Genomic DNA, 18,984 nt, shown 5'->3' with positions numbered 1-18,984 from the left:
TCATTACATATGAAACATTCTTTTTTCTTGGTTTCTTTGGGCATTCTTCTGGCTTTCCTTCTTTCTCAAAGTTTCCTTTCTTAGCTCTGCTTTCTTTCCTGTCCTTCTAAATATTGAGTTTTCCTGAGGATTGTTCCTAGATGTTCTACTAGTTTAGTCTCTCTTCCTAAGTGATCTCATCTTGTCTCATGACTTTTTCACAATTACATCTCTAGCTATGATCTCTCTCTTTTTTAAAAAAATTTATTTATTTTATTTATTTACCTTTGGCTGTGTTGGATCTTTGTTGCTGTGCGTGGGCTTTCTCTAGTTACGTTGAGCAGGGGCTACTCTTCATTGTGGTGTGCAGGCTTCTCATTGTGGTGGCTTCTCTTGTTGTGGAGCATAGGCTCTAGGCCCGTGGGCTTCAGTAGTTGTGGAGCATAGGCTTAGTTGCTCCGTGGCATGTGGGATCTTCCCAGACCAGGGCTCGAACCTGTGTCCCCTGCACTGCCAGGCAGATTCCTAACCACTGCACCACCAGGGAAGTCCCATATGATCTCTTTACTTATCTGTTATACTTATACAACCAACTGCTTATTTGATATTATCACTTAGATGCATAATAGATAACTGGAACCTAATATATCTAAAATGGAATTATTGATTCTCTAAGCTCTAAAGAAAGTTTGTTTCTTGTCCAGTCTTCCAAGTAGAAATAGACAACACTGTCATAACTGTAGATGCTGGAAAAAAAGGAGAGGGGGGAGAGAGAGACAGAGACAGAGAGAGAAGAAAGCCTACAAATCACTCAAAATTCCTTCTTTTTCTCACTTTTCACACCAATTCATCAGCATATCCTCTTGGTACTAACTCCAAAGTATATCTAAAACCCTTAACTTCTCCATGTAAATTATTCCTGCTTTAGACTAAATAAACAAACTCTCTTGCCTAGATTACCTAATTGGTTTCCTTTCTTCCACTGTTTCTTCCATAAAAGCGATTCTCCACATGAAAGCCAGAAAGATCTTTGAAAAGTCAGATTCAGAACACATCACTCCCTTGGTTAAAATTTTACAGTACCAAAATGCATTCCCTTACTATGATGTGTTCATTCCAGTCCTCTGAGAAGTAGACCCCCAAGAAGGGAATAGACACACCAAAGACTTACTGGAGAAAATGCCTGTGAAGGATAAAGAAGAGAAAGGAAAAATGAGCAAGGAAATCCTTCAGACTACAGTGCAAGTCTGACACCTGTAAAGGGAGAGGAAGAAAGAAGGAAGATCATTCAAGTCTCAGGCTTCAACACTGTTCTAAGAAAACTTTGGCCAGATTGATGGGAAGTCCTTGAACCAAAAGTTTCCATTAGAGAAGCCCCACATCCCACCAGAATGGACTCAAATGGTAGCCCCACTGCTTAAGTCATTGGAACATGGCTTCCTTGCAAACACAGTGATCGATACAGAAGGCTAGTAGTTGGGGCTGTCAGTAAAGAAGGGTCCCGCAGCAAGAGATCTGAGTGCACATTTCCATGGTTACTGAAAGTGCTCTATAAAGCCCTTCCTGAGCTGACTCCAGTCTACTTCTCTGAGCTCACATCCTAATGCTCTCCTTGCTCTCACTCAGCTCCAGCTACCCTGGCCTTGTTGTTTTCCTCTGCATAACCCAAGCTAATTCTGAGTTTAGTTATTTTGTTCTTGCTATTTCTTTTGCTTGGAAAACTGTCTCCAAATCTTCATATAAGTCACATCTTCTTATCATTCAGGTCAAGAATTCAGACTCTATTACCTTATGGAGGAGGTCTTTGGAGGCTATTCCCTCTAAATCAGTCAACCTTCCTTCAACCCTAACCCGAGTAGCTAATCCTCTCACATCACCCAGTTTTATTTCCTTCATAGCACTTATTATTCTCTGAAATTGTCTTGCTCACTTTGTTTACACAAACCTCCCCAAACACTACAAACACACACACACACACACGCGCGCACACACACCCTGACAAACTAAAATGTACCTCATTTAAGATAGGACCCTGTATATTGTTTCCCATGATATCTCCAGTTCCCAAAACAATGCCAGGTACTTAGAAGGTGTTCTACAAACTTGTGTCGAATAACTGAACAAATGAATAAAAGAATGGATAAAAGCAGAGAATCAAACTGAGCATATATCGTATGTATAGTCTGAATTTTTACCAATGTTTAGAAATGCTCAAAAATGAGGAATATTGAATTATATTTTGATAAATATTAAGAAATTCATAGGCTTTGTTGAAACTATATAAACATGGAAAACATTTGAGATGTTTTCAAGCAGATGTAATTTCTTTTGAAATTGTCTGTCTTTCCTAATTTTATGCAAGATGTGCTTTTCACTTGACTAGGTGGCAAGCACCATATGAGATTTGTAAAGCTTCTTAGATAAGCTTTGCTTTAGAATTGCAAAGTGTGTATGTTTTATTCATATCTAGTGGTCTGGTAGGGTGCAAATAACTGACACGAAGCAACTATGCAGAGTTTAAACTTGTAATATCAGATCTCAAAGGATTAGTAATGGTGGTAAATAGATGATAAGGAGACCATGAAGAAATAAAAGTGCTTTAACAGATAAAGCACAGATGTTAATAAATCTAGCATTTCTGATTAAATAGTCTTGATACGATATTCATCTTAACCACAAAAATAAACTTTATAATTTCAGTTAAATTCCAAAATGTGGGCTGTTTCATCTAAAGAATTTTTCCCACTATACCATAAAATGTTATGCTTGAAATTGAGCTAAAGATTCATGACACTCATATTTTATGCTGATGTATTCCTAAGTATTTTATTGCTAAAATATGTCTTCTTTGTTAAATCAATGCACACAGTGAAAGTCTCCAAGGAAATCAGTTCTTTGCATTTAACCTCTGATATGATTTTCTGAAGGATGGGGAAGATGGAGAGGATGCCTTACTTTATCGGAACAGTGATCCCACGATTGGAACCCATACAGAGAAGAGCTCCCTCAAAGCCAGTGACTCCATGGACAGTCTCTACAGTGGGCAGAGCTCATCAAGTAAGGCTATAAAATGAGTGACAAGAGTCTAGATGGGAGATCTGGGTTAAGTTAATTAAAAACAACAGATTTATTTCTCTTTGGCTTGTTTGTCAAAATTTCACCAATGTTCCAACTACTTGATAAGAGAAATAGTGAAAATGTAGGATGTGTTGAATCTATAGCAATGCTATTGTCTAAAATAATACATAATATATTAGAATTATGGATTATTTTGAAACTTTTAGCACTGTGGTCAGCAAGGCTCTTGGGGATATGCCTCCAAAAGATTATATTGCACAATTAAATCAGAATCCCTACAATAAAGTGTGCTGGGGAGAACTAGCATTATTTTGAGTCCAAATTTTTTAAATGACTTGAAGTATTCAGGAAACTAAAATCTTGTTTTCTCTTTTTCCTTCCCTTTCTCCCCCCCCTTCATGTACTTCTTCCTTTCCTTTTCTCTTCCTTTCTTTCTTCCTTCCCTCTCTCCCTACCTCCTTCCCCTCCTTCCTTTCTTTCTTTCTCTTTCTTGCTTTCTTTTGTTTTCTTTCATTTTTTCTTTATTCCTTCCCTGTCCTGCCCTCTGTCATGTTTTCCTTCCTTTCCTTTCCTTTTTATCCTGAAGTATTCTGAAAAGAGCAGGACATCTGCATCAGTTCTAACATTTACTTTTTAGGTTTCCATTCAGCATTAGCCGGTAAAGAGTGAAGTAGTATGTAAATACTAAATAGTAGGACTATCACCAATTAGTGACAAAAAGGAATCAGCATGTGTTCAATAAGAATTTTCTAAAAACATCGTTTCTACCAAAGAAGTCACTCAGGCTTCAGTCACATGTCCTGCTACAATATTTGAATGAAACTACTGATACTACAGGGTGCCTTATAATTTTTTTTATATGCACACTGTTACTTATCCCTCTAATCTTTTCAGGGCTTTTAAATGTTTTTTGCAAAGTTTATTTTCCATTTCATTTAAAATCAACTGCTTCTGTTATTTGAAGATGGATCACAAAGACCAGCTGCTGCAAATATCCTGAATTTTATTCCTACTTTCCTACTGGCTGTAGAACAGTTATTTTGTGAAGAAAAAGCTAATACAGAAGCATTTGAGGGATATATTTTTGCATGTGTGAAATTCAGATTTTATTAGTATTCATTTCTGCTGGAAGTTTTAAAATTCAAAATTGTAATGCCAAATATGGGTAGAATTTTATAATTCTACAATTATAATTATAAAATTTTACAATTTTACAATGAAAAGCCAGGGACTGGAGTGGTCATGGAAGGGAGGGTGTGAGGAGATGGGGGTCTACTTAGCTGTTATCATAAACAACTTAATTTCTGTGACTAGACGCAACTCACCTTTCTTTTACACCAGTCCATATTTAAAAAAAAAAAAATGGAGAATCGCTAAGGCTCTTTCTCTTATTTCTATACTTATTTGAAAGAATGGCAGAGATACTGGGGCTGTTCCCTCATGAAGCAGAGCAAGCACTGAAAGGCCACAGTGAAGGAAAAAATGAGGTGACAAGTGAGAGCAGTAGGGAGACTCAGAGTTACTTCTACTGGGAGATATTCTTGCCCCCAGGCAGGCAGGAAAAATGGAATCTCTTTTTTTTCCCCCTTGAGGTTCAAAATCAGAAAGGAAGAGGACCAGAGAGCAAGGATTTGGAGCAGTTTAAAAAGCCCAGTTTAGAAAAATTTTGAACAGTTTAGGAGTACAGACATTGGAACACACTTCCTCTTTCCCTGACGCTCACACAACAAGCAAAAATGCTACCTTTTATACACAGAGATGTTGCCTCAGAATGGCTTTTGGTACACAGTAGGAAGTCTGAGACACTATTTTTGCTACATTGTGATAAGTTGTAGGGAAGCTTGTGGTCTTATGCTTTGATCATTCCTGATCAATAGCACACAAAGATCAAACTGTCGCTATAGGTTTCTGCCTTTGTTTACACGTACAAAATTAATTATCTGGTTTGTACAGGGAATTAAGTCTCTACTGTCTGCCTCTTTAGCAAGTATCCAATGCTCAAAGCACTGTGCTACTGAATCAGATGATAGAGACTGAAGTAAGAGTGTTTGGTTTGGTGGTAGAGGAAAGAATGATCAGGTTGACTGGAGAAAGATCAGAAATGGCTCAGAGGACAGATGTCAGCGGTGGAAAATGACTGGGAGGCAGAAACAGGGATCGGTCACTTAGGACCGCCTCAGGAGGCTGGCATCCAATGCTTCAGCATTATTCCTGCTTAGTTATGTCCAGGTGATGGTTCAGAATGTTATGAACCTTCAGTGAGAACTGTTAACCTCTGCTTTGCCTTTATCAGGTGGAATAACAAGCTGTTCAGATGGTACAAGTAACCGGGACAGCTTTCGACTCGATGATGATGGCCCCTACTCCGGACCATTCTGTGGCCGTGCCCGTGTACATACCAGTTTCACACCGAGCCCTTATGACACTGACTCCCTCAAAATCAAGGTTTGTGCACATCATATCTGCATTCTGTATGGTTTGTCTAGGGCTGGGTGTATGATCTTTTTCAGGAAGTGCAAGTATGGGGAACTAGGGGGTGAGCACGTTCTTCCCAATAGGAGAACTGGGGACTGGTGTACTACGGCAGGAGTTCAAACAAAACATGAGAGGTAGGGTAGGGGGATCAGTGTTTTGAGGCTATTTGCAAAAGTTGCATTATGTAGATAATGTAGAATCAGAGCTTATTCGGGAAGAAGGAATTGTCTACATTTTTCTGAAAACCAAAATCCTCACAAGTTGCTGGAGGTGCCCAGTTCTACCTGAAGCCAAGGAGAGGGAGAGAAAATGGAACTATCAGGCAAGAGCCCAGCAGAGCAAACGTCTTGGGAACCTGACTTGGCCAGGCAACTTCAATACTTAAGTCAATACTTGCAAATGCCATGAGTAACCTGACAACTTTCTCTCAGTGATATTCCCTCCTGAATTCCCTTTTTTTATTCTTATCCTCTTTGTTCATTTTCTTTTGCTGTGAGGGCTTCACAACACAAAGGTTGCACCACCGTTTGTGCTGCCTAAGGGGACATTTGTGGAGCTCGAGTAGGACACAATAAGGAATTCCACAGACACACGGTGTTGAATACTGTTGCTGACCATCCTGGGTCTTATCCGAAATGAAACTGGATTTTTGCTTGTGATCTGTGGGCTTCCCTGTAATGTATATTTTTTACAAGTTTAAAGGATAATAAGAAGGATGTAGCATAGGACTGCCATACTTTGAAACTTCCCCTAGAGCTTCTGGGGATTTTCTAGGTCTGCTTAGCTGATCCCATCTAGCCTAGGATTTGATTCCCTATAGTTAAAGACAGGAAAAACTAGGTGAACAGCTCATAGTGTCTGAAGAGCAAACTATCATAAATCGGAAAGAGCAGATCTTTTAATCACATTGAATTCTACTATTACAAATAAAATCCATGTTTTAGATGGAAGAATACACATTCACAGAGCAGCAGGAAAAAAAATATATTTAGTAGCAGACTTAATGCTTTGTTTGAGGGTAGACCCTTAAAATGACAAAAATATCAGAATCTATAATGTTATCTCTGAGGTAGAAAGCTGTAAGTCTCAACGGAGTAACTATGACACAAATATAGACACTATATTTGCATAGAAATCAACTTTCTTTACAAAAAAAATACCCTGTGGAGTTTTCTACTCTTGCCAATAACTCCTGCAGTCTTACTCTTAGATGTGAATAAAGAGAAAGACCAACTGGCTTGTCTATCCCAATGCATTTCATTCATACTTCAATCCAAACTTTGCTGTGGAGCTCAATCTAAGTGTTAAATAAGTAATTAGTAATTAATTATTAATTAATCTAGGATAATTAGCTTAATTTATCCTTAGTGCATATATACTTTTGTTACATATTTGCTATGTACAAAGTTCTGAACATTTTGATTATTTTAGATGGATACAATACTTGAGGTGGATTTATTTCACACTGTAGATGAATTTTTCAGATGAACTAGAAGGACAGACAGAGTCATAGACTCGTCTTTCTTCCCCTTCCTTACTTGGGACCCCCTCCAGGAATGATAGCTTGAGTTTTGCTACATATATATTGTTTTGACAGGGTAAATAAAAAGAGCATTATTTTTGAATTCAAGCAACTTAGGCTTGAGTTTTGGTTCTGTCACTAACTTCCTGTAAGCTCTTGGGAAATTATTTAATGCTTGCATTTCTTTTTCTGTAATATTTAGAGTAATAATGACACCTCGCATACATATCTAAGAGGCATGTTGTGGGCATAAAATGACTTAATGAATGCAAAAGTGTTTTGTAAACTATAGGATACTCTACAAATATAAGTTGATAAGTTGATACGATACCAAAAACATAAACACATCATCAAATACATTTAGGAGCCTTTCTTCAAGTATGTTGGGGTTTTTTTCAATATTACTAGTAAATAGTTTCCTTAAACTTTTAAAAGAAATTTCCTCTTAGATTTATTTTTAACTCTAAACCTCCTTAGTGTAATGCCCTCATTATTCTAATTTTCAATGATTCCATTCTTTCTACCAATTGTCATGGACACCAGAGTTCTCTGAAATCTAATTTGTATATTTCTTTGTCTTTAGAAAGGAGATATCATAGACATTATCTGCAAAACGCCAATGGGGATGTGGACAGGAATGTTGAACAATAAGGTGGGAAACTTCAAATTTATTTATGTGGATGTCATCTCAGAAGAAGAAGCAGCCCCCAAGAAAATAAAGGCACACAGAAGGAGTGGAAAGGAAAAACCTAAGACTCTGCAGGAGTTCTTAGAGAGGATTCACCTTCAGGTTAGCAAACCTATGGCCTGTTTGATTTTGGTGGCATACGGATGGAGTAATTGAGAATGGGTCAGTGTTTGTTTAGTTAAAAAATACATGACTTACAGAAAGGGAAAATCTGTTTTCCAAAAAACAGTTTATATATACCCTTTATTACTTTTATTATGCGAGGACAGGTCTTGATACAACATCCTTTGGACTAAACTCTAATGGTACTTAGCAGTCGTGGTAGAGATTAGGTTGAGAAAGTGCAGTGAAAAATGAAATATACTTGGGAGAATAAAAGTCCTGGAGAAAACATGTAATGAGAATGATAAAGAGAATATAAAGAGTGAAGGTAAAGATTCAGAGAATTGAAAGGAGAAATGAAAAGAAAATTGTATTTTCTATAGAGCAGAGATCAAAAGCAAGTCAAGAGAAGATAACTAAATTAATTGTTTTTAAAGTAATTTGTTAGGAAACAGTGATCATTAAGCCCTCATAATGATTGTGTTAAGAAAACTGTGTTGTCTGTATTTAAAATCCAATTATTTTCTTGTTACATTAGAAAACTTTTTATGAAATATCTATGTTGTTAAAGGGCATGTACATACAATATGCCTAGCCTCACTCAATTTACTGTTTTGCAATCCATTTCTAAAATTAACACAGCAGTACTTTGATAGTTTTCAAAATTCATCAAGACAATAGCCAATTAATCTTTCCTTAACTGGTTTTCCTGAATTATTTAGTTGCATTCTTGTCTGTAGACACATTACATAGGCCTTTCAATATTACTATTGGTGTCCCCCAAATGGGGTACTCCTTGGAGGAAGCACAAGTTTGAATCCTGCTTCAGCTACTTGTTTGTTCTGTGACCTATGAAAAAACCAAGGTCTAAGGAAATGAAATACCTTCCTCAAGAATCCACAGTTAGTTACATCAGGATGGGAATTTTTTTTTTTTTTTTTTTTGTTCTAACACAGTGCTCCTTCTAGGATACATCACTTTTAAAAGAGTTGAATTGCTACTCCTTCTTTCCCTTTTTTAAAAATAAATAAAGGGCTAGTAATAAGTTCTTTCTGATTACTTAAAACTTTTATACCTCCTCTTACTCAATTTTAGTAACTAAAATAAGGATATTGAAATTATGATCAAGTAAAATGGGAGGAATAGCTGAGAAAGTTGAAAAGCATTCAAATTTACTTTGCATTTCTATTGTTAGAGAGAAGTTACATAAATAACATAACAGACTTTGAAATCAGAAGCCTATGAATTTTAAACTAATTTATATTGATGCAAATGATGGACAAAATATACATGATAAGAAATGGAAACAATACTTTTCCCAACCACAGTGCTTTCATGCTTAATAAAAGCTTTTAAATAAATAGAAAGTCTGAGATTCCTTAGGTTTCTATAATGCCTTTCAACCAAAATGCTAAGTATACTTTTTTATATAAATTGAGTCTATTTCAAATTCATTTTTTAACCTACTCCAAGAAGTTAATAAGGGTAGATGATTTTGCAACCAAGCAAACAAGAAAAGGTATAGATCCAGAAATATTATTATAATATACTGTATTAGAGGCATTTTATTGACAGACTTAATAACATGCTAGCTTTGTCAATTTCACTATTTGAGAAGTGAAAAACTGCCAAATGGGATGAATGATGTAGCTATTTAATTGATCCATGATTTGGCATTGTATAGCTTAAGGTAGTCTTTTCTTCTTTACATTTGTCCTTCCAGAAGGTGAGAACTGTACAACATACAGTTTAAATGCCCCCAAGTTCATATGTGGAAAACTAGTACAAATAAAATAAAGTTAAGCAAAAGTTCTGTTGGCACCTTTGGTTTTCATGCATTCCTACACTTTTTGTTTTTTAATCTAAAGAGAACTAAAAATAAAATATTTGAATCTGACTATCTTATATTATGCATATTTTTTCTTCCCCACAGGAATACACCTCAACACTTTTGCTCAATGGTTACGAGACCCTAGAAGATTTAAAGGATATAAAAGAGAGTCATCTCATTGAATTAAACATTAAAAATCCAGAAGATAGGATGAGGTTACTATCAGCTGCTGAAAATCTTCTTGATGAAGAAAGTAAGTACGCACACCTACTCTTCTCCCTAGCTGAGAATCACAGTTTAATGTAAACAGTAAGATCATTAAAAACAAAGCCCCAGTTTTATTTACTGAGAATCATGTAAAGCATTCTTTCCAATAAAATAAGTATTTTCTTATACATTTGGAAACAACAACTCTGGTCAAATATATCATTAGAAAGAGGGCCTTTTTTTCCTTACTGGATTCAGGAAACAAAAGGGCTTTTCTGGGTACCTCATTTAAATTCTGCAGAGCTATTAATTTACACACAAGTGGATGTCCACATTCCCCAAAACTGAGGGAGTTAGAAACAAATATTTAGTGACAGCATGAGCCATTAGCGAGAAATGTCATATGCAACTTCTGTAGAACAGCACAGAGCATCGCTCTGAGCCAATGAGCCTTCGCTCCACACAAGATAATTCGTTTCATTACCATAGAGTCACATCTTGTAAGTGTTTACAGTATTCTTTCAAAATGCTATAATAGCTTGCAAAAATATTCAGCACTTACTTTTATTATCTGAGATGGTTTTCTGTATTTGTAAGTATAAACTAAAGATGGAGTAACACATGTAGATTCCCTTGAATATTGGCTATGCTAACTGGATTTGTAAAGATGGGATAGCTTTTGTTTTTACAACTGCCCAATCTGAGCATTCTTCTTATTAAATCTGGCCAGGCTCCCAAAACTCTGAGCTCAGGGAGTGCCAAACTCTGCAAGGAGTATTTTGTTAGAAAAAAGGGGGGAAGGTGTCTAATTTTAAAGGAGAAAAAGAACTTAGATCATCTAATCCAACCTTCTCTTTCACAAGTAATATTAATAATAATCATTAATTATCCTTTGAACATGTTCTCTGACTAAAACTTTGAGCCTTTACATTTATTTTTACATTATCTTTACATTTATTTTCTTCTTTAATGCTCTCCACAGCTCTGTGAGCTAGTATCATCCCTATTTTTATAATGAGAAATTGAGAAGATAAGCAACTTGTCCAAGCTCACGCACTTAGTGAATTAGAAAGCTAGGACCAGTGTTTGTGATGCTATGTTATACTTTCTTACACAGCCCAGGCTGAGAGTAAAGAGGAAAGTTCTATTTAGGACCCAGGTCTCCTGACTGTCCCTTCGTGAGCTTTTCTATATCCTCCCTCATATGCCTCACAAAATGGCATAGTTGAACTGCACATGTGTATTATACACTGGCCTTTTATCTAGTGAGAATTAATTTACTTTTTTAGAAACTGTACCTTACTTAATCCTTACTTACTGTCTTGAGTTTGCACAGATCCTCATCCTGTTCAAAGAGTTTTCACATGCATCACTAATTTGACACCCGCAAAATTGATTTCATCCTTTGGCCTGGGAGTTTGTATGCATTCTTTGAAGTTGTGGAGGCTAGGAGGTGCAGAAGAGAGAGGAATCGGGTCACAGAGGCAGACACAGGTCAAACTTAAGAAAGTAGCCTATTTACTCAAAAGTACAAGCCAAAACAAAACTGATCAGTGTAAACTGGTATAGCAATATCGTCAAAGGAAATGAGGCAGTTTCTTTCACATCTCATCATTTCAGAACATGGGTCCTCACTAAGCAATATTATGCTAAGAAATGGATTCTGTAGATTTCTTGTAATTGATAATTTTCAGTGTCATTGTCAATGCTCTCCGAAATAAGTTGATGCTGAAGTAGAGGGAGGAAGAAGAGTATTTTTTGAGCACTTGTAAATAATTGCTTTCGACTACAATAACATCCATGTAGGTATTTTGCCTATTTTATAGATGAGAACATATTTCAGAGATGAATTTCAAAGAGGCCAAACAGCTAGGTTAGTAGCAGAGTTGGAGTTTTAATCAAAGGCAGTCTACTCTAAAAATCCAAGTTCTTTCTTCCACACATACAAACTGGTAAATATGAATAGAACAGTGACTATTTGAAAATTCAAGTTTTCTACTGCTTGGTCAATTTTCCCAAGAGCTTCAGTTCAGTTTTCCATCTCAGAAAGTGGAAGTTAATATTTAAGTGAGAACGGAAACTTTGCGACAGCATGACGCCCTGAAAGGTGAAAGGCTACTATGGCCTCATTGAAACAAGATTTGTGAATGAAGGGACCTGAGAGCCATGGGAAACAGGGCTTTCAGCCAGACAAGTGCGCTCAGCAGAGACCCACAGAGGGAAGCTCAGTCCAGTGCCAAAGGCATGGGCCACTGAAGGCCTCCCTCATCACCCATCTACTTTCCATGTTAACAAAAGAATAACTTATGGATGATACCATATTAGAGCTAGGTGTAATTTTCAAAACCGTCTGACCCAAATTCTTCCTATACAAGACGGGGAAACTAAAACTAAAGTAGATAAGTAGCCTTCTCAAGGTCACATACCTAGAACCCAGTCTCCTAAATCTATTAGAAATACATTCTGCTACGCCCTGGTCTCTGAAAACAAAAGACAGTATCTCCAAAGCATGATGTGACTTTCCATGTTTGACCTAAAAAAGTAAAAATTCCCTGAATTATTTCTCTTTATAAAACTTCAGAAAACAGTACTTGAAGGTCACTAGAGGTTGATCATTTAATAATATCCAGTAATGTACAAACATACCCACACTGAGTCAAATTCTGGGAGATGAAAAATGGACAAAATGTAGATTCGACCAGTGTTTGTTGTCAACATACAACCCTGAGATTTTTCTTCCTTTAATCTTACCGGTCTAAGGTAGTATTAGAATATACATGTCAAAAAGATGCATATTGCATGTTAGGCTATTCTGACTGAAAGCTATTTATCTTATATGAAACTGCTTTGCTCAAGAAATAAAGAAGAATGACTTCTATTTGTTGATAAGAGGCTGAGTTCTGATGATTCGGCACCATGCTGCTGCGTGCTTATTTTTATCTATTCTCTACTCTGTGAATCATATCTTCTACAACCATGCTAAAGATTAAATGCACAACCTTCATGTACCTTGAATGATAAAGACCTTGAACGTATGGTTGTATAAAACTGAGACGTTATTAAAAACAAATGCATGTCATAGTCATAGGTTAAAAATAGTTAGCTTTTTGTGTGTGTTTAAGAATGAGGTATGCAAATTGGCCAGGATTTTATGTATGCATTTTATTTTGATCACTGAATAATGTCAGTTTGGGGGAATGTCAATAAATTCCTAGTTTAGAGTTTCTTTGCTTCTTAGGTTGGAAACTGGAAAGTTTTGCTTTGCTTATCATTCAATGTAAAAATTGAGCAGAGTGGGCCCCTGTTTTGAGGGCAGGAGTTAAAGCTTTGAGATTAGGTAGAAAAGACCACAAGCTCCATGTGAGCCTTTAATACATCTAGAGGGACCAAGAGGATGGGGGATGGAACAGGGACAAACAGAAATCTAAGACTTAGAGCAAGCAATTTCCCTGTTCTCTTAGGCCAAAATAGATAGCATTGTACCCACTCTGACCTTGAAAATGTTAACCGGATTAAACTTTTTTAGGTCACTACTTGATAGGAGGTAAAGTTGCTTCTCCAAGAAGCTGACAATAGGGCTGGCCAGTGGTGTTAGGGCTGATCACAGTATTACCTCTGGAGTAGAATAACGACTTTGGGTTCTGCAATCCCAGGCAAGACCAATACAGAGATATTCTGAATTTGTTCTCAAGTTGCATTAGAACTGAGCAGAATTAGGCTACTGGCTCCTTCAGCTGGGAATCTAGATGAGGTTAGAAGAAGAAGAAAAATTAGGGTGAAGTACTCAGCTCTTGAAGGAGCAAAAGAGCACAATCTGTTTATTTTGTGCACATTGGATTTTCTCTATTTATCTTCTGAATTTTAAAATTGTTTGTTTACTTTGAGTAAATATTCCCAGCAAGGAAAAAAGAGAATAGAGAATATATGTGTGTGTGTTTTTCCATAAACACAACCTTCAAAACCCCTTTGCCTTGCTGAGAAATGGCTCTTTAAAATAATAAGAGAGGTAACTGCTGTTTATAGTTAAACAGCTCTTTTTATTCTGAACTTGTTTCTCTTTTCCTACATTTAGAAGCACTTTGATGTGTCTTAAAAGTGTGTCTATGAGAATGTGTACTATTGTCCTTGGGGAAAACAGGAGATGGAAATATCTTGTTTTCCCCATAACAGAGGGATAATTAAAATTTAAGTTGGAAACCAAAAACAACTTAGTAACAGAATAAACAGACTATACTAGAATCTGTCTATAACATATTGGAGGTTACTACCTGCAACCTTTGTTTGCAGTGTTCAGTGAGGAGGAAGGGGGAGGGTGGGTTGTGTGCCAGGCTGTCAGCACCAGCTGTGGTCACAGCAGCCCCTCATTGCTCAGCTATCCCCAGTTGTGTCTTCCTGCCTGCCTCCCTGCCCCAAACGATACAGGGCAAATGGCAAGGCCCAGCCAGGAGCCTGGAACATGAGCTGCCAGCAGGGGAGGCTTGTAGCTATGCCAAGCAGCAGTCCAGCAGTTGGCCTGACAGTGTGCCAGGGTAGCCTGGTGCATTAGCCCCTGACATGCATGCCTGGCGTTTCCAACCCACTTGCCGTATGATTTGGATCTAGATTCAAGAAATGTGGGGCCTTTAAGAAAATATATGCTAACTATCCACAGAGACGGAGAAGGCACCCAGGCATTTTACATTTATGTATTTATAAATATGCATTTAATATCTATTTCTAGGCATAGAAATTTTGCTTCATGAAATTTACTTTCTTCAGATTTTTTTGGTTTTACCCCCTAAGATTGAAATTATGTTAGATGCCATATTCTGTATAATACAAAGAACAATAAAATGAAATAGAAACATTTTGTACTTCAACCAGAGAACAATCTCCAGAGGAAAGAGTTCATAGAATTTTCACCTCAGTCACTTATAATGTCTGTACATGTAGGGCATTCCTGTACTTGTTTTTATATTGCACTGTGATTGTGTACTAGGCAATGGCTTTGTAGTGTTTACCCTGGCCAAACAAGACCGAATTCTCTATTACCATGTACCTTCCCAAAGCCCCTAGCACCACACTTTGCATTGAGTGGATGGTAACAGATGCTTGTAGAATGCATACATGTTGAATGAGGGAGTGAAGAGATCTGCAAATAGTGAGCAAAACTTTTTTCTGTTTATAAAACTTAAAGTCCCCTTCAATCCCACTTTACACACAGAAGTTTTTGTAACGGGCAGGTGGGTGTTGATATGTGTTGTCAAGATTCGTTTTATGTATACGCTAACCATGTGTGCATGTGAGTGTGCAAGTATGTAAATGAGTACATTTCTAGAAGGAGATAATGTAAAAACTGTCAAAGTTTAAAATGTGCATACTTTTTTATGCAGAAACTCCAGTTTTAGGAATTTGATTAATTTCTACAAATGCATAAAAACACTAGCTAAACTACGAGGAGTTTCATTAAAAACTAAAACCAATGTGAACTTCCATCAGTAATTAATTTGTTATAAATAAATTAAGATATATGTGAACAATAAAATAGTAGGAAAATATTAGGAGAATGAAATGCCTACTGACATGACGATGTCCGAAACATATTAAATGATAAAAGCAAATTGTAGATCAGTAATATGCAAGGTAATGTTATTTTTGCCAAATAATAATACATTTTAAAATAATGAAGTTAGGTTATTTTTTCACCATGTGAAGTAAACAGGATTAATTTAACCTGTAAGAAATACGATATTGATTTTCCAAGGTCCCTAATTTAGCAATAGAATAATAGCCTTTAATATTATTTGGTCATTATCAAAATAGTCCAATGTGACAACAACTCAACCACGGGTAAACATTTCCTGGGACCAAAGCCTCTCATGGAACTGTGTGCTTGAGTGAAGTGGCAGCCTAATGGTGCTGTCCCTGTCGGTGCTGAGTGATTGGATCTTGAGTGAGTGTGCCTCTACCCTACTGAAGGAGCCAGCAGAGTGGAGTGGAAGTTGTTGGGAGTGTAAGTGAAAAGAGGTACATCTCATTAGAGAGGAGAGTACGATGCTAGGATGCAAAGAGAGATCTGCAAACAGGGAGAGTCATTTCAACTCCATATTCTCTCATGGCCTCGGGAAGACAGCAACTGGTTGGTTTCCCGTGAAGACATTACTATTTTCAGTTTGTTCTTGTTGTTTTTCCAAAAGGTGGATAGGTATTCAAATGAAATAAATACCAAATCATCACTAAATAGAAAATTAAAATATTCAGGTAATTTAAGGACAGATAGAATAAGAAATAATTAAGAGTTACACCATGTAACTGAATGTTCCTCCATGGACAATGCTACCTCTGGACAAATAAATATAGCCATAGTTATCTGGAGAGTGCTTGAGTTTTGGTTTGAGTGACTCATATGGAGCTACCAATGAGGATGAGATTTTGAGCCATCCTAAGATGTGCTTTAAGCCTGGTTTTTCCTCTTTGGAGATGGTACCAGGCTAGAGAACAAGAGGAAGATAATACAAAGACTCAAGAGGTACCGTCATTTGAATTTCAACAAATTTCTTACTTGATCTTCTTTAGTTCATATTTCCTTTAATTAATCTAAACATTACATTCTTTTTATTAAACACATTGTTTATGGAGCACTTTCATTGGCCAGCTATTTTCCAGTGCCCTCCGGATTGCATTATTTTATAATGTTGTACTTGGCCTAAAGAACAGAGGCTTCATACCTAAGGAAAACAAGATAGTAAAGTCAAAATCTGGAATATTTGGGTAAAGAAAACTGGGAAAGTCAAGCAAAAACTAGTAGTTTACATTTTTTTATTAAATCTTTAACTTTCTAATACGTGAATATAGGACAAATTTTTCTCCTTAGGGCATGAGAAATTTTTCCCAGCAATAGGAATCTAGTTTGATTTCCTTAAAGCTTTCTTCATGTTTAGTATAATTGAGATTGCCTATACTTAATTAATTAAATGTCACAACTGGATATTTATTTTATGAATAATTATATTAGCTCTCTTATGTTCTAATCACCATGCCACTTTTTATCTCCATTGATGACTATCTTATGTTGAACCATGGGCTTTATACAATTCCATAAAAATTTTGGTAAGAAATAAAGTATTTTAGTATTCAAATTAGTTCTTTATGACAAAATACCTCCTAAATAATTTTTTGTTAACATAATTATTTTATTTTTATTACATAAAGTACAGAACTGTTTGGGGCTGCTTTATGTACTCCTATTATGCCTGCTGTTAGCTGGTAGCAATAAGATATACCCTTTTTCAAATTATTTACTAACTCTCCAATATACCCAGATTTTTTAAATGTACCGCTTTGGGGATATTTGCAAACCATTCAGGAGCTTTATTAAAAAATGGTACCATTTTTTTTTTTTGTACTTTATTAAAATAAAATATAAAATGTATATGATCCAGAAATATAGAGGAACTCTATCTAAAATTTTAACACTTTCATTTGTGAATTATATGATATCTCTAAGTTTTTACAGTTTTAGTAATAGAAAAATTATATATAATAATTTTTTAACTTAACATATTATCAGAAATATTTTGGTATAAAAAGATGCACTCATATACCCTACGGCAAGTCTGTAATTTTGTAGGCAAACTGTTTCTTATTCCAATGTATTACTTGCCTGGTTAGCTCAGATGATTGGACCATGGGACAAAATTGATGAAGGTTATAGTTTCAATTTCTAGGTAGGTCAGTTAGCTTTACTTGGCTTCATGGCCACATGAAGGGACTAAATGACTTAGAAAGAACATGTGGAGGTATTAGTGTGAATTCATCTCCTCTGCTGGAAAAACACGCATAGCAGAAGACCTAGGTTTGTGCCAATCCCTAAGTCATTAGCGTCAAGATGAAAAAAAAAAAAACAAGAAGAGGAAAATCTTGACCCTCCAAATACAGAAACTGAATGCTAGATAGCTTTCATTTCCATAATATAATTTACTGACCTGCCTTCTCTTTTTATAGTTACAGTTGAGGGTCTCCAGCCGATCACCTGCCTGAAATTACTGCAAGCCTAGTAGGAAGCTTTTGAGGAGGCGTAGTCATGTTTTCATTTCATTAGGAAATCATTTAGCAAATTACTGCTGTTCTGTAAATTACTGTGCTGCATAACTTTCATACTGAGCAATTATTTCCTTTTTCCGTAAAAATTGCAGATGAAAGGTTTCTACAATAAATAAACTGTATTGAAAACAAACCATTCCTAGAATTTGGAGAATGTGATACAGCATTTCTCAGGTGGAAATAAAAACAAATATATTGTTTACTTTGTTACTCTTTGAGGTGAATGTATAGCGGCTTCTGAGGATGAAATCACAAACTAAGTATCTAGTTTCTGAAAGGAAAAGAGCTAATTTTGGAAATCAGAGTTCTTTAAACCTAAGTTTTACACCTTGAAGAGAGCCCCACCATCAGTAATCAACCTAAACAGAACACGGTGTTGGGAGCAGTTTTCATTATGCCAAGTCCAAATGTTTAGGATGTCAGTCTGTGGGTAGGAACTCAGTCCTTTCAATTTTGTGTTGAGGCAATGGGCCCAAATATAAACTGAGGAAATACAGCCTTATCCCCACAGCCATTCTGACTAACAGGACCACATTCCAAATATGGAGATCACTGCTGATGTGGCAAGAAGCATTGCAAAAAGACTGATTCCTCTGGCCTTTTCCGGAAACACTTGGCTAATGGAACACAGGGCTGGCTCTTTCATTTCAATGGCAGTAAGACCGAAAAGCAAAGGAAGAGGAGAAAGCTTTTCCTTAAAGAATGAGGTCTCATTTCAGTGCTGCCTTTTCATAAAAGAAGGGCTTGGAAACAAAAATGAATGACTGATACTCATAAAGACTAGTCAATATTAAGTAGATGCCCCCAAACCTGAAGGTCATTATAACTAATAAAGAGAAAATGCTTCATGATAGCTAACATTTTAAAATAACAATCACAATAGGCGTATATTAAGTTAAAGGTCCTTATACCTAGAACTAGTTATAACATCACTAGACTTAAATTTGTGCTACTTGAGTCCACAGTTAAATAAAGTTGTGACAAATGTGGAGAAGATTAAGAAGAATGGCATAAATGTGG

The 18,984-nt window shown here is 36.3% G+C and overlaps 1 protein-coding gene and 1 long non-coding RNA gene across 11 annotated transcripts in view; one reads left to right on the top strand and one right to left on the bottom strand.

The window, feature by feature from the left end:
• Positions 1-18,984, bottom strand: part of LOC137225332 (uncharacterized) — a 195,385-nt gene that overhangs the window by 78,977 nt on the left and 97,424 nt on the right. For 4 of the 8 annotated variants that reach the window (XR_010943781.1, XR_010943782.1, XR_010943786.1 and 1 more), the window contains exons 4-6: positions 13,496-13,624; positions 11,201-11,328; positions 2,935-3,042 (exon numbers count right to left, since the gene is read on the bottom strand). This is a non-coding gene — a long non-coding RNA (uncharacterized lncRNA). Of the gene's footprint in view, positions 1-242; positions 1,163-2,934; positions 3,043-11,200; positions 11,329-13,495; positions 13,625-18,984 lie in introns of those variants that run through there. The other 4 variants (XR_010943784.1, XR_010943788.1, XR_010943789.1 and 1 more) reach the window with 4 other exon arrangements.
• Positions 1-18,984, top strand: part of SAMSN1 (SAM domain, SH3 domain and nuclear localization signals 1) — a 455,109-nt gene that overhangs the window by 433,546 nt on the left and 2,579 nt on the right. For all 3 annotated transcript variants that reach the window (XM_067739225.1, XM_067739226.1, XM_067739227.1), the window contains 4 exons: positions 2,907-3,036; positions 5,351-5,502; positions 7,638-7,844; positions 9,778-9,928. In XM_067739225.1, coding sequence (XP_067595326.1) covers positions 2,907-3,036; positions 5,351-5,502; positions 7,638-7,844; positions 9,778-9,928 — 640 coding nt within the window. The remainder of the gene's footprint in view (positions 1-2,906; positions 3,037-5,350; positions 5,503-7,637; positions 7,845-9,777; positions 9,929-18,984) is intronic.

Source organism: Pseudorca crassidens, chromosome 5 (genome assembly GCF_039906515.1).
Source record: "Pseudorca crassidens isolate mPseCra1 chromosome 5, mPseCra1.hap1, whole genome shotgun sequence".
Lineage (NCBI taxonomy): Eukaryota > Metazoa > Chordata > Mammalia > Artiodactyla > Delphinidae > Pseudorca > Pseudorca crassidens.
This window is presented reverse-complemented; position numbering and strand designations above follow the sequence as displayed.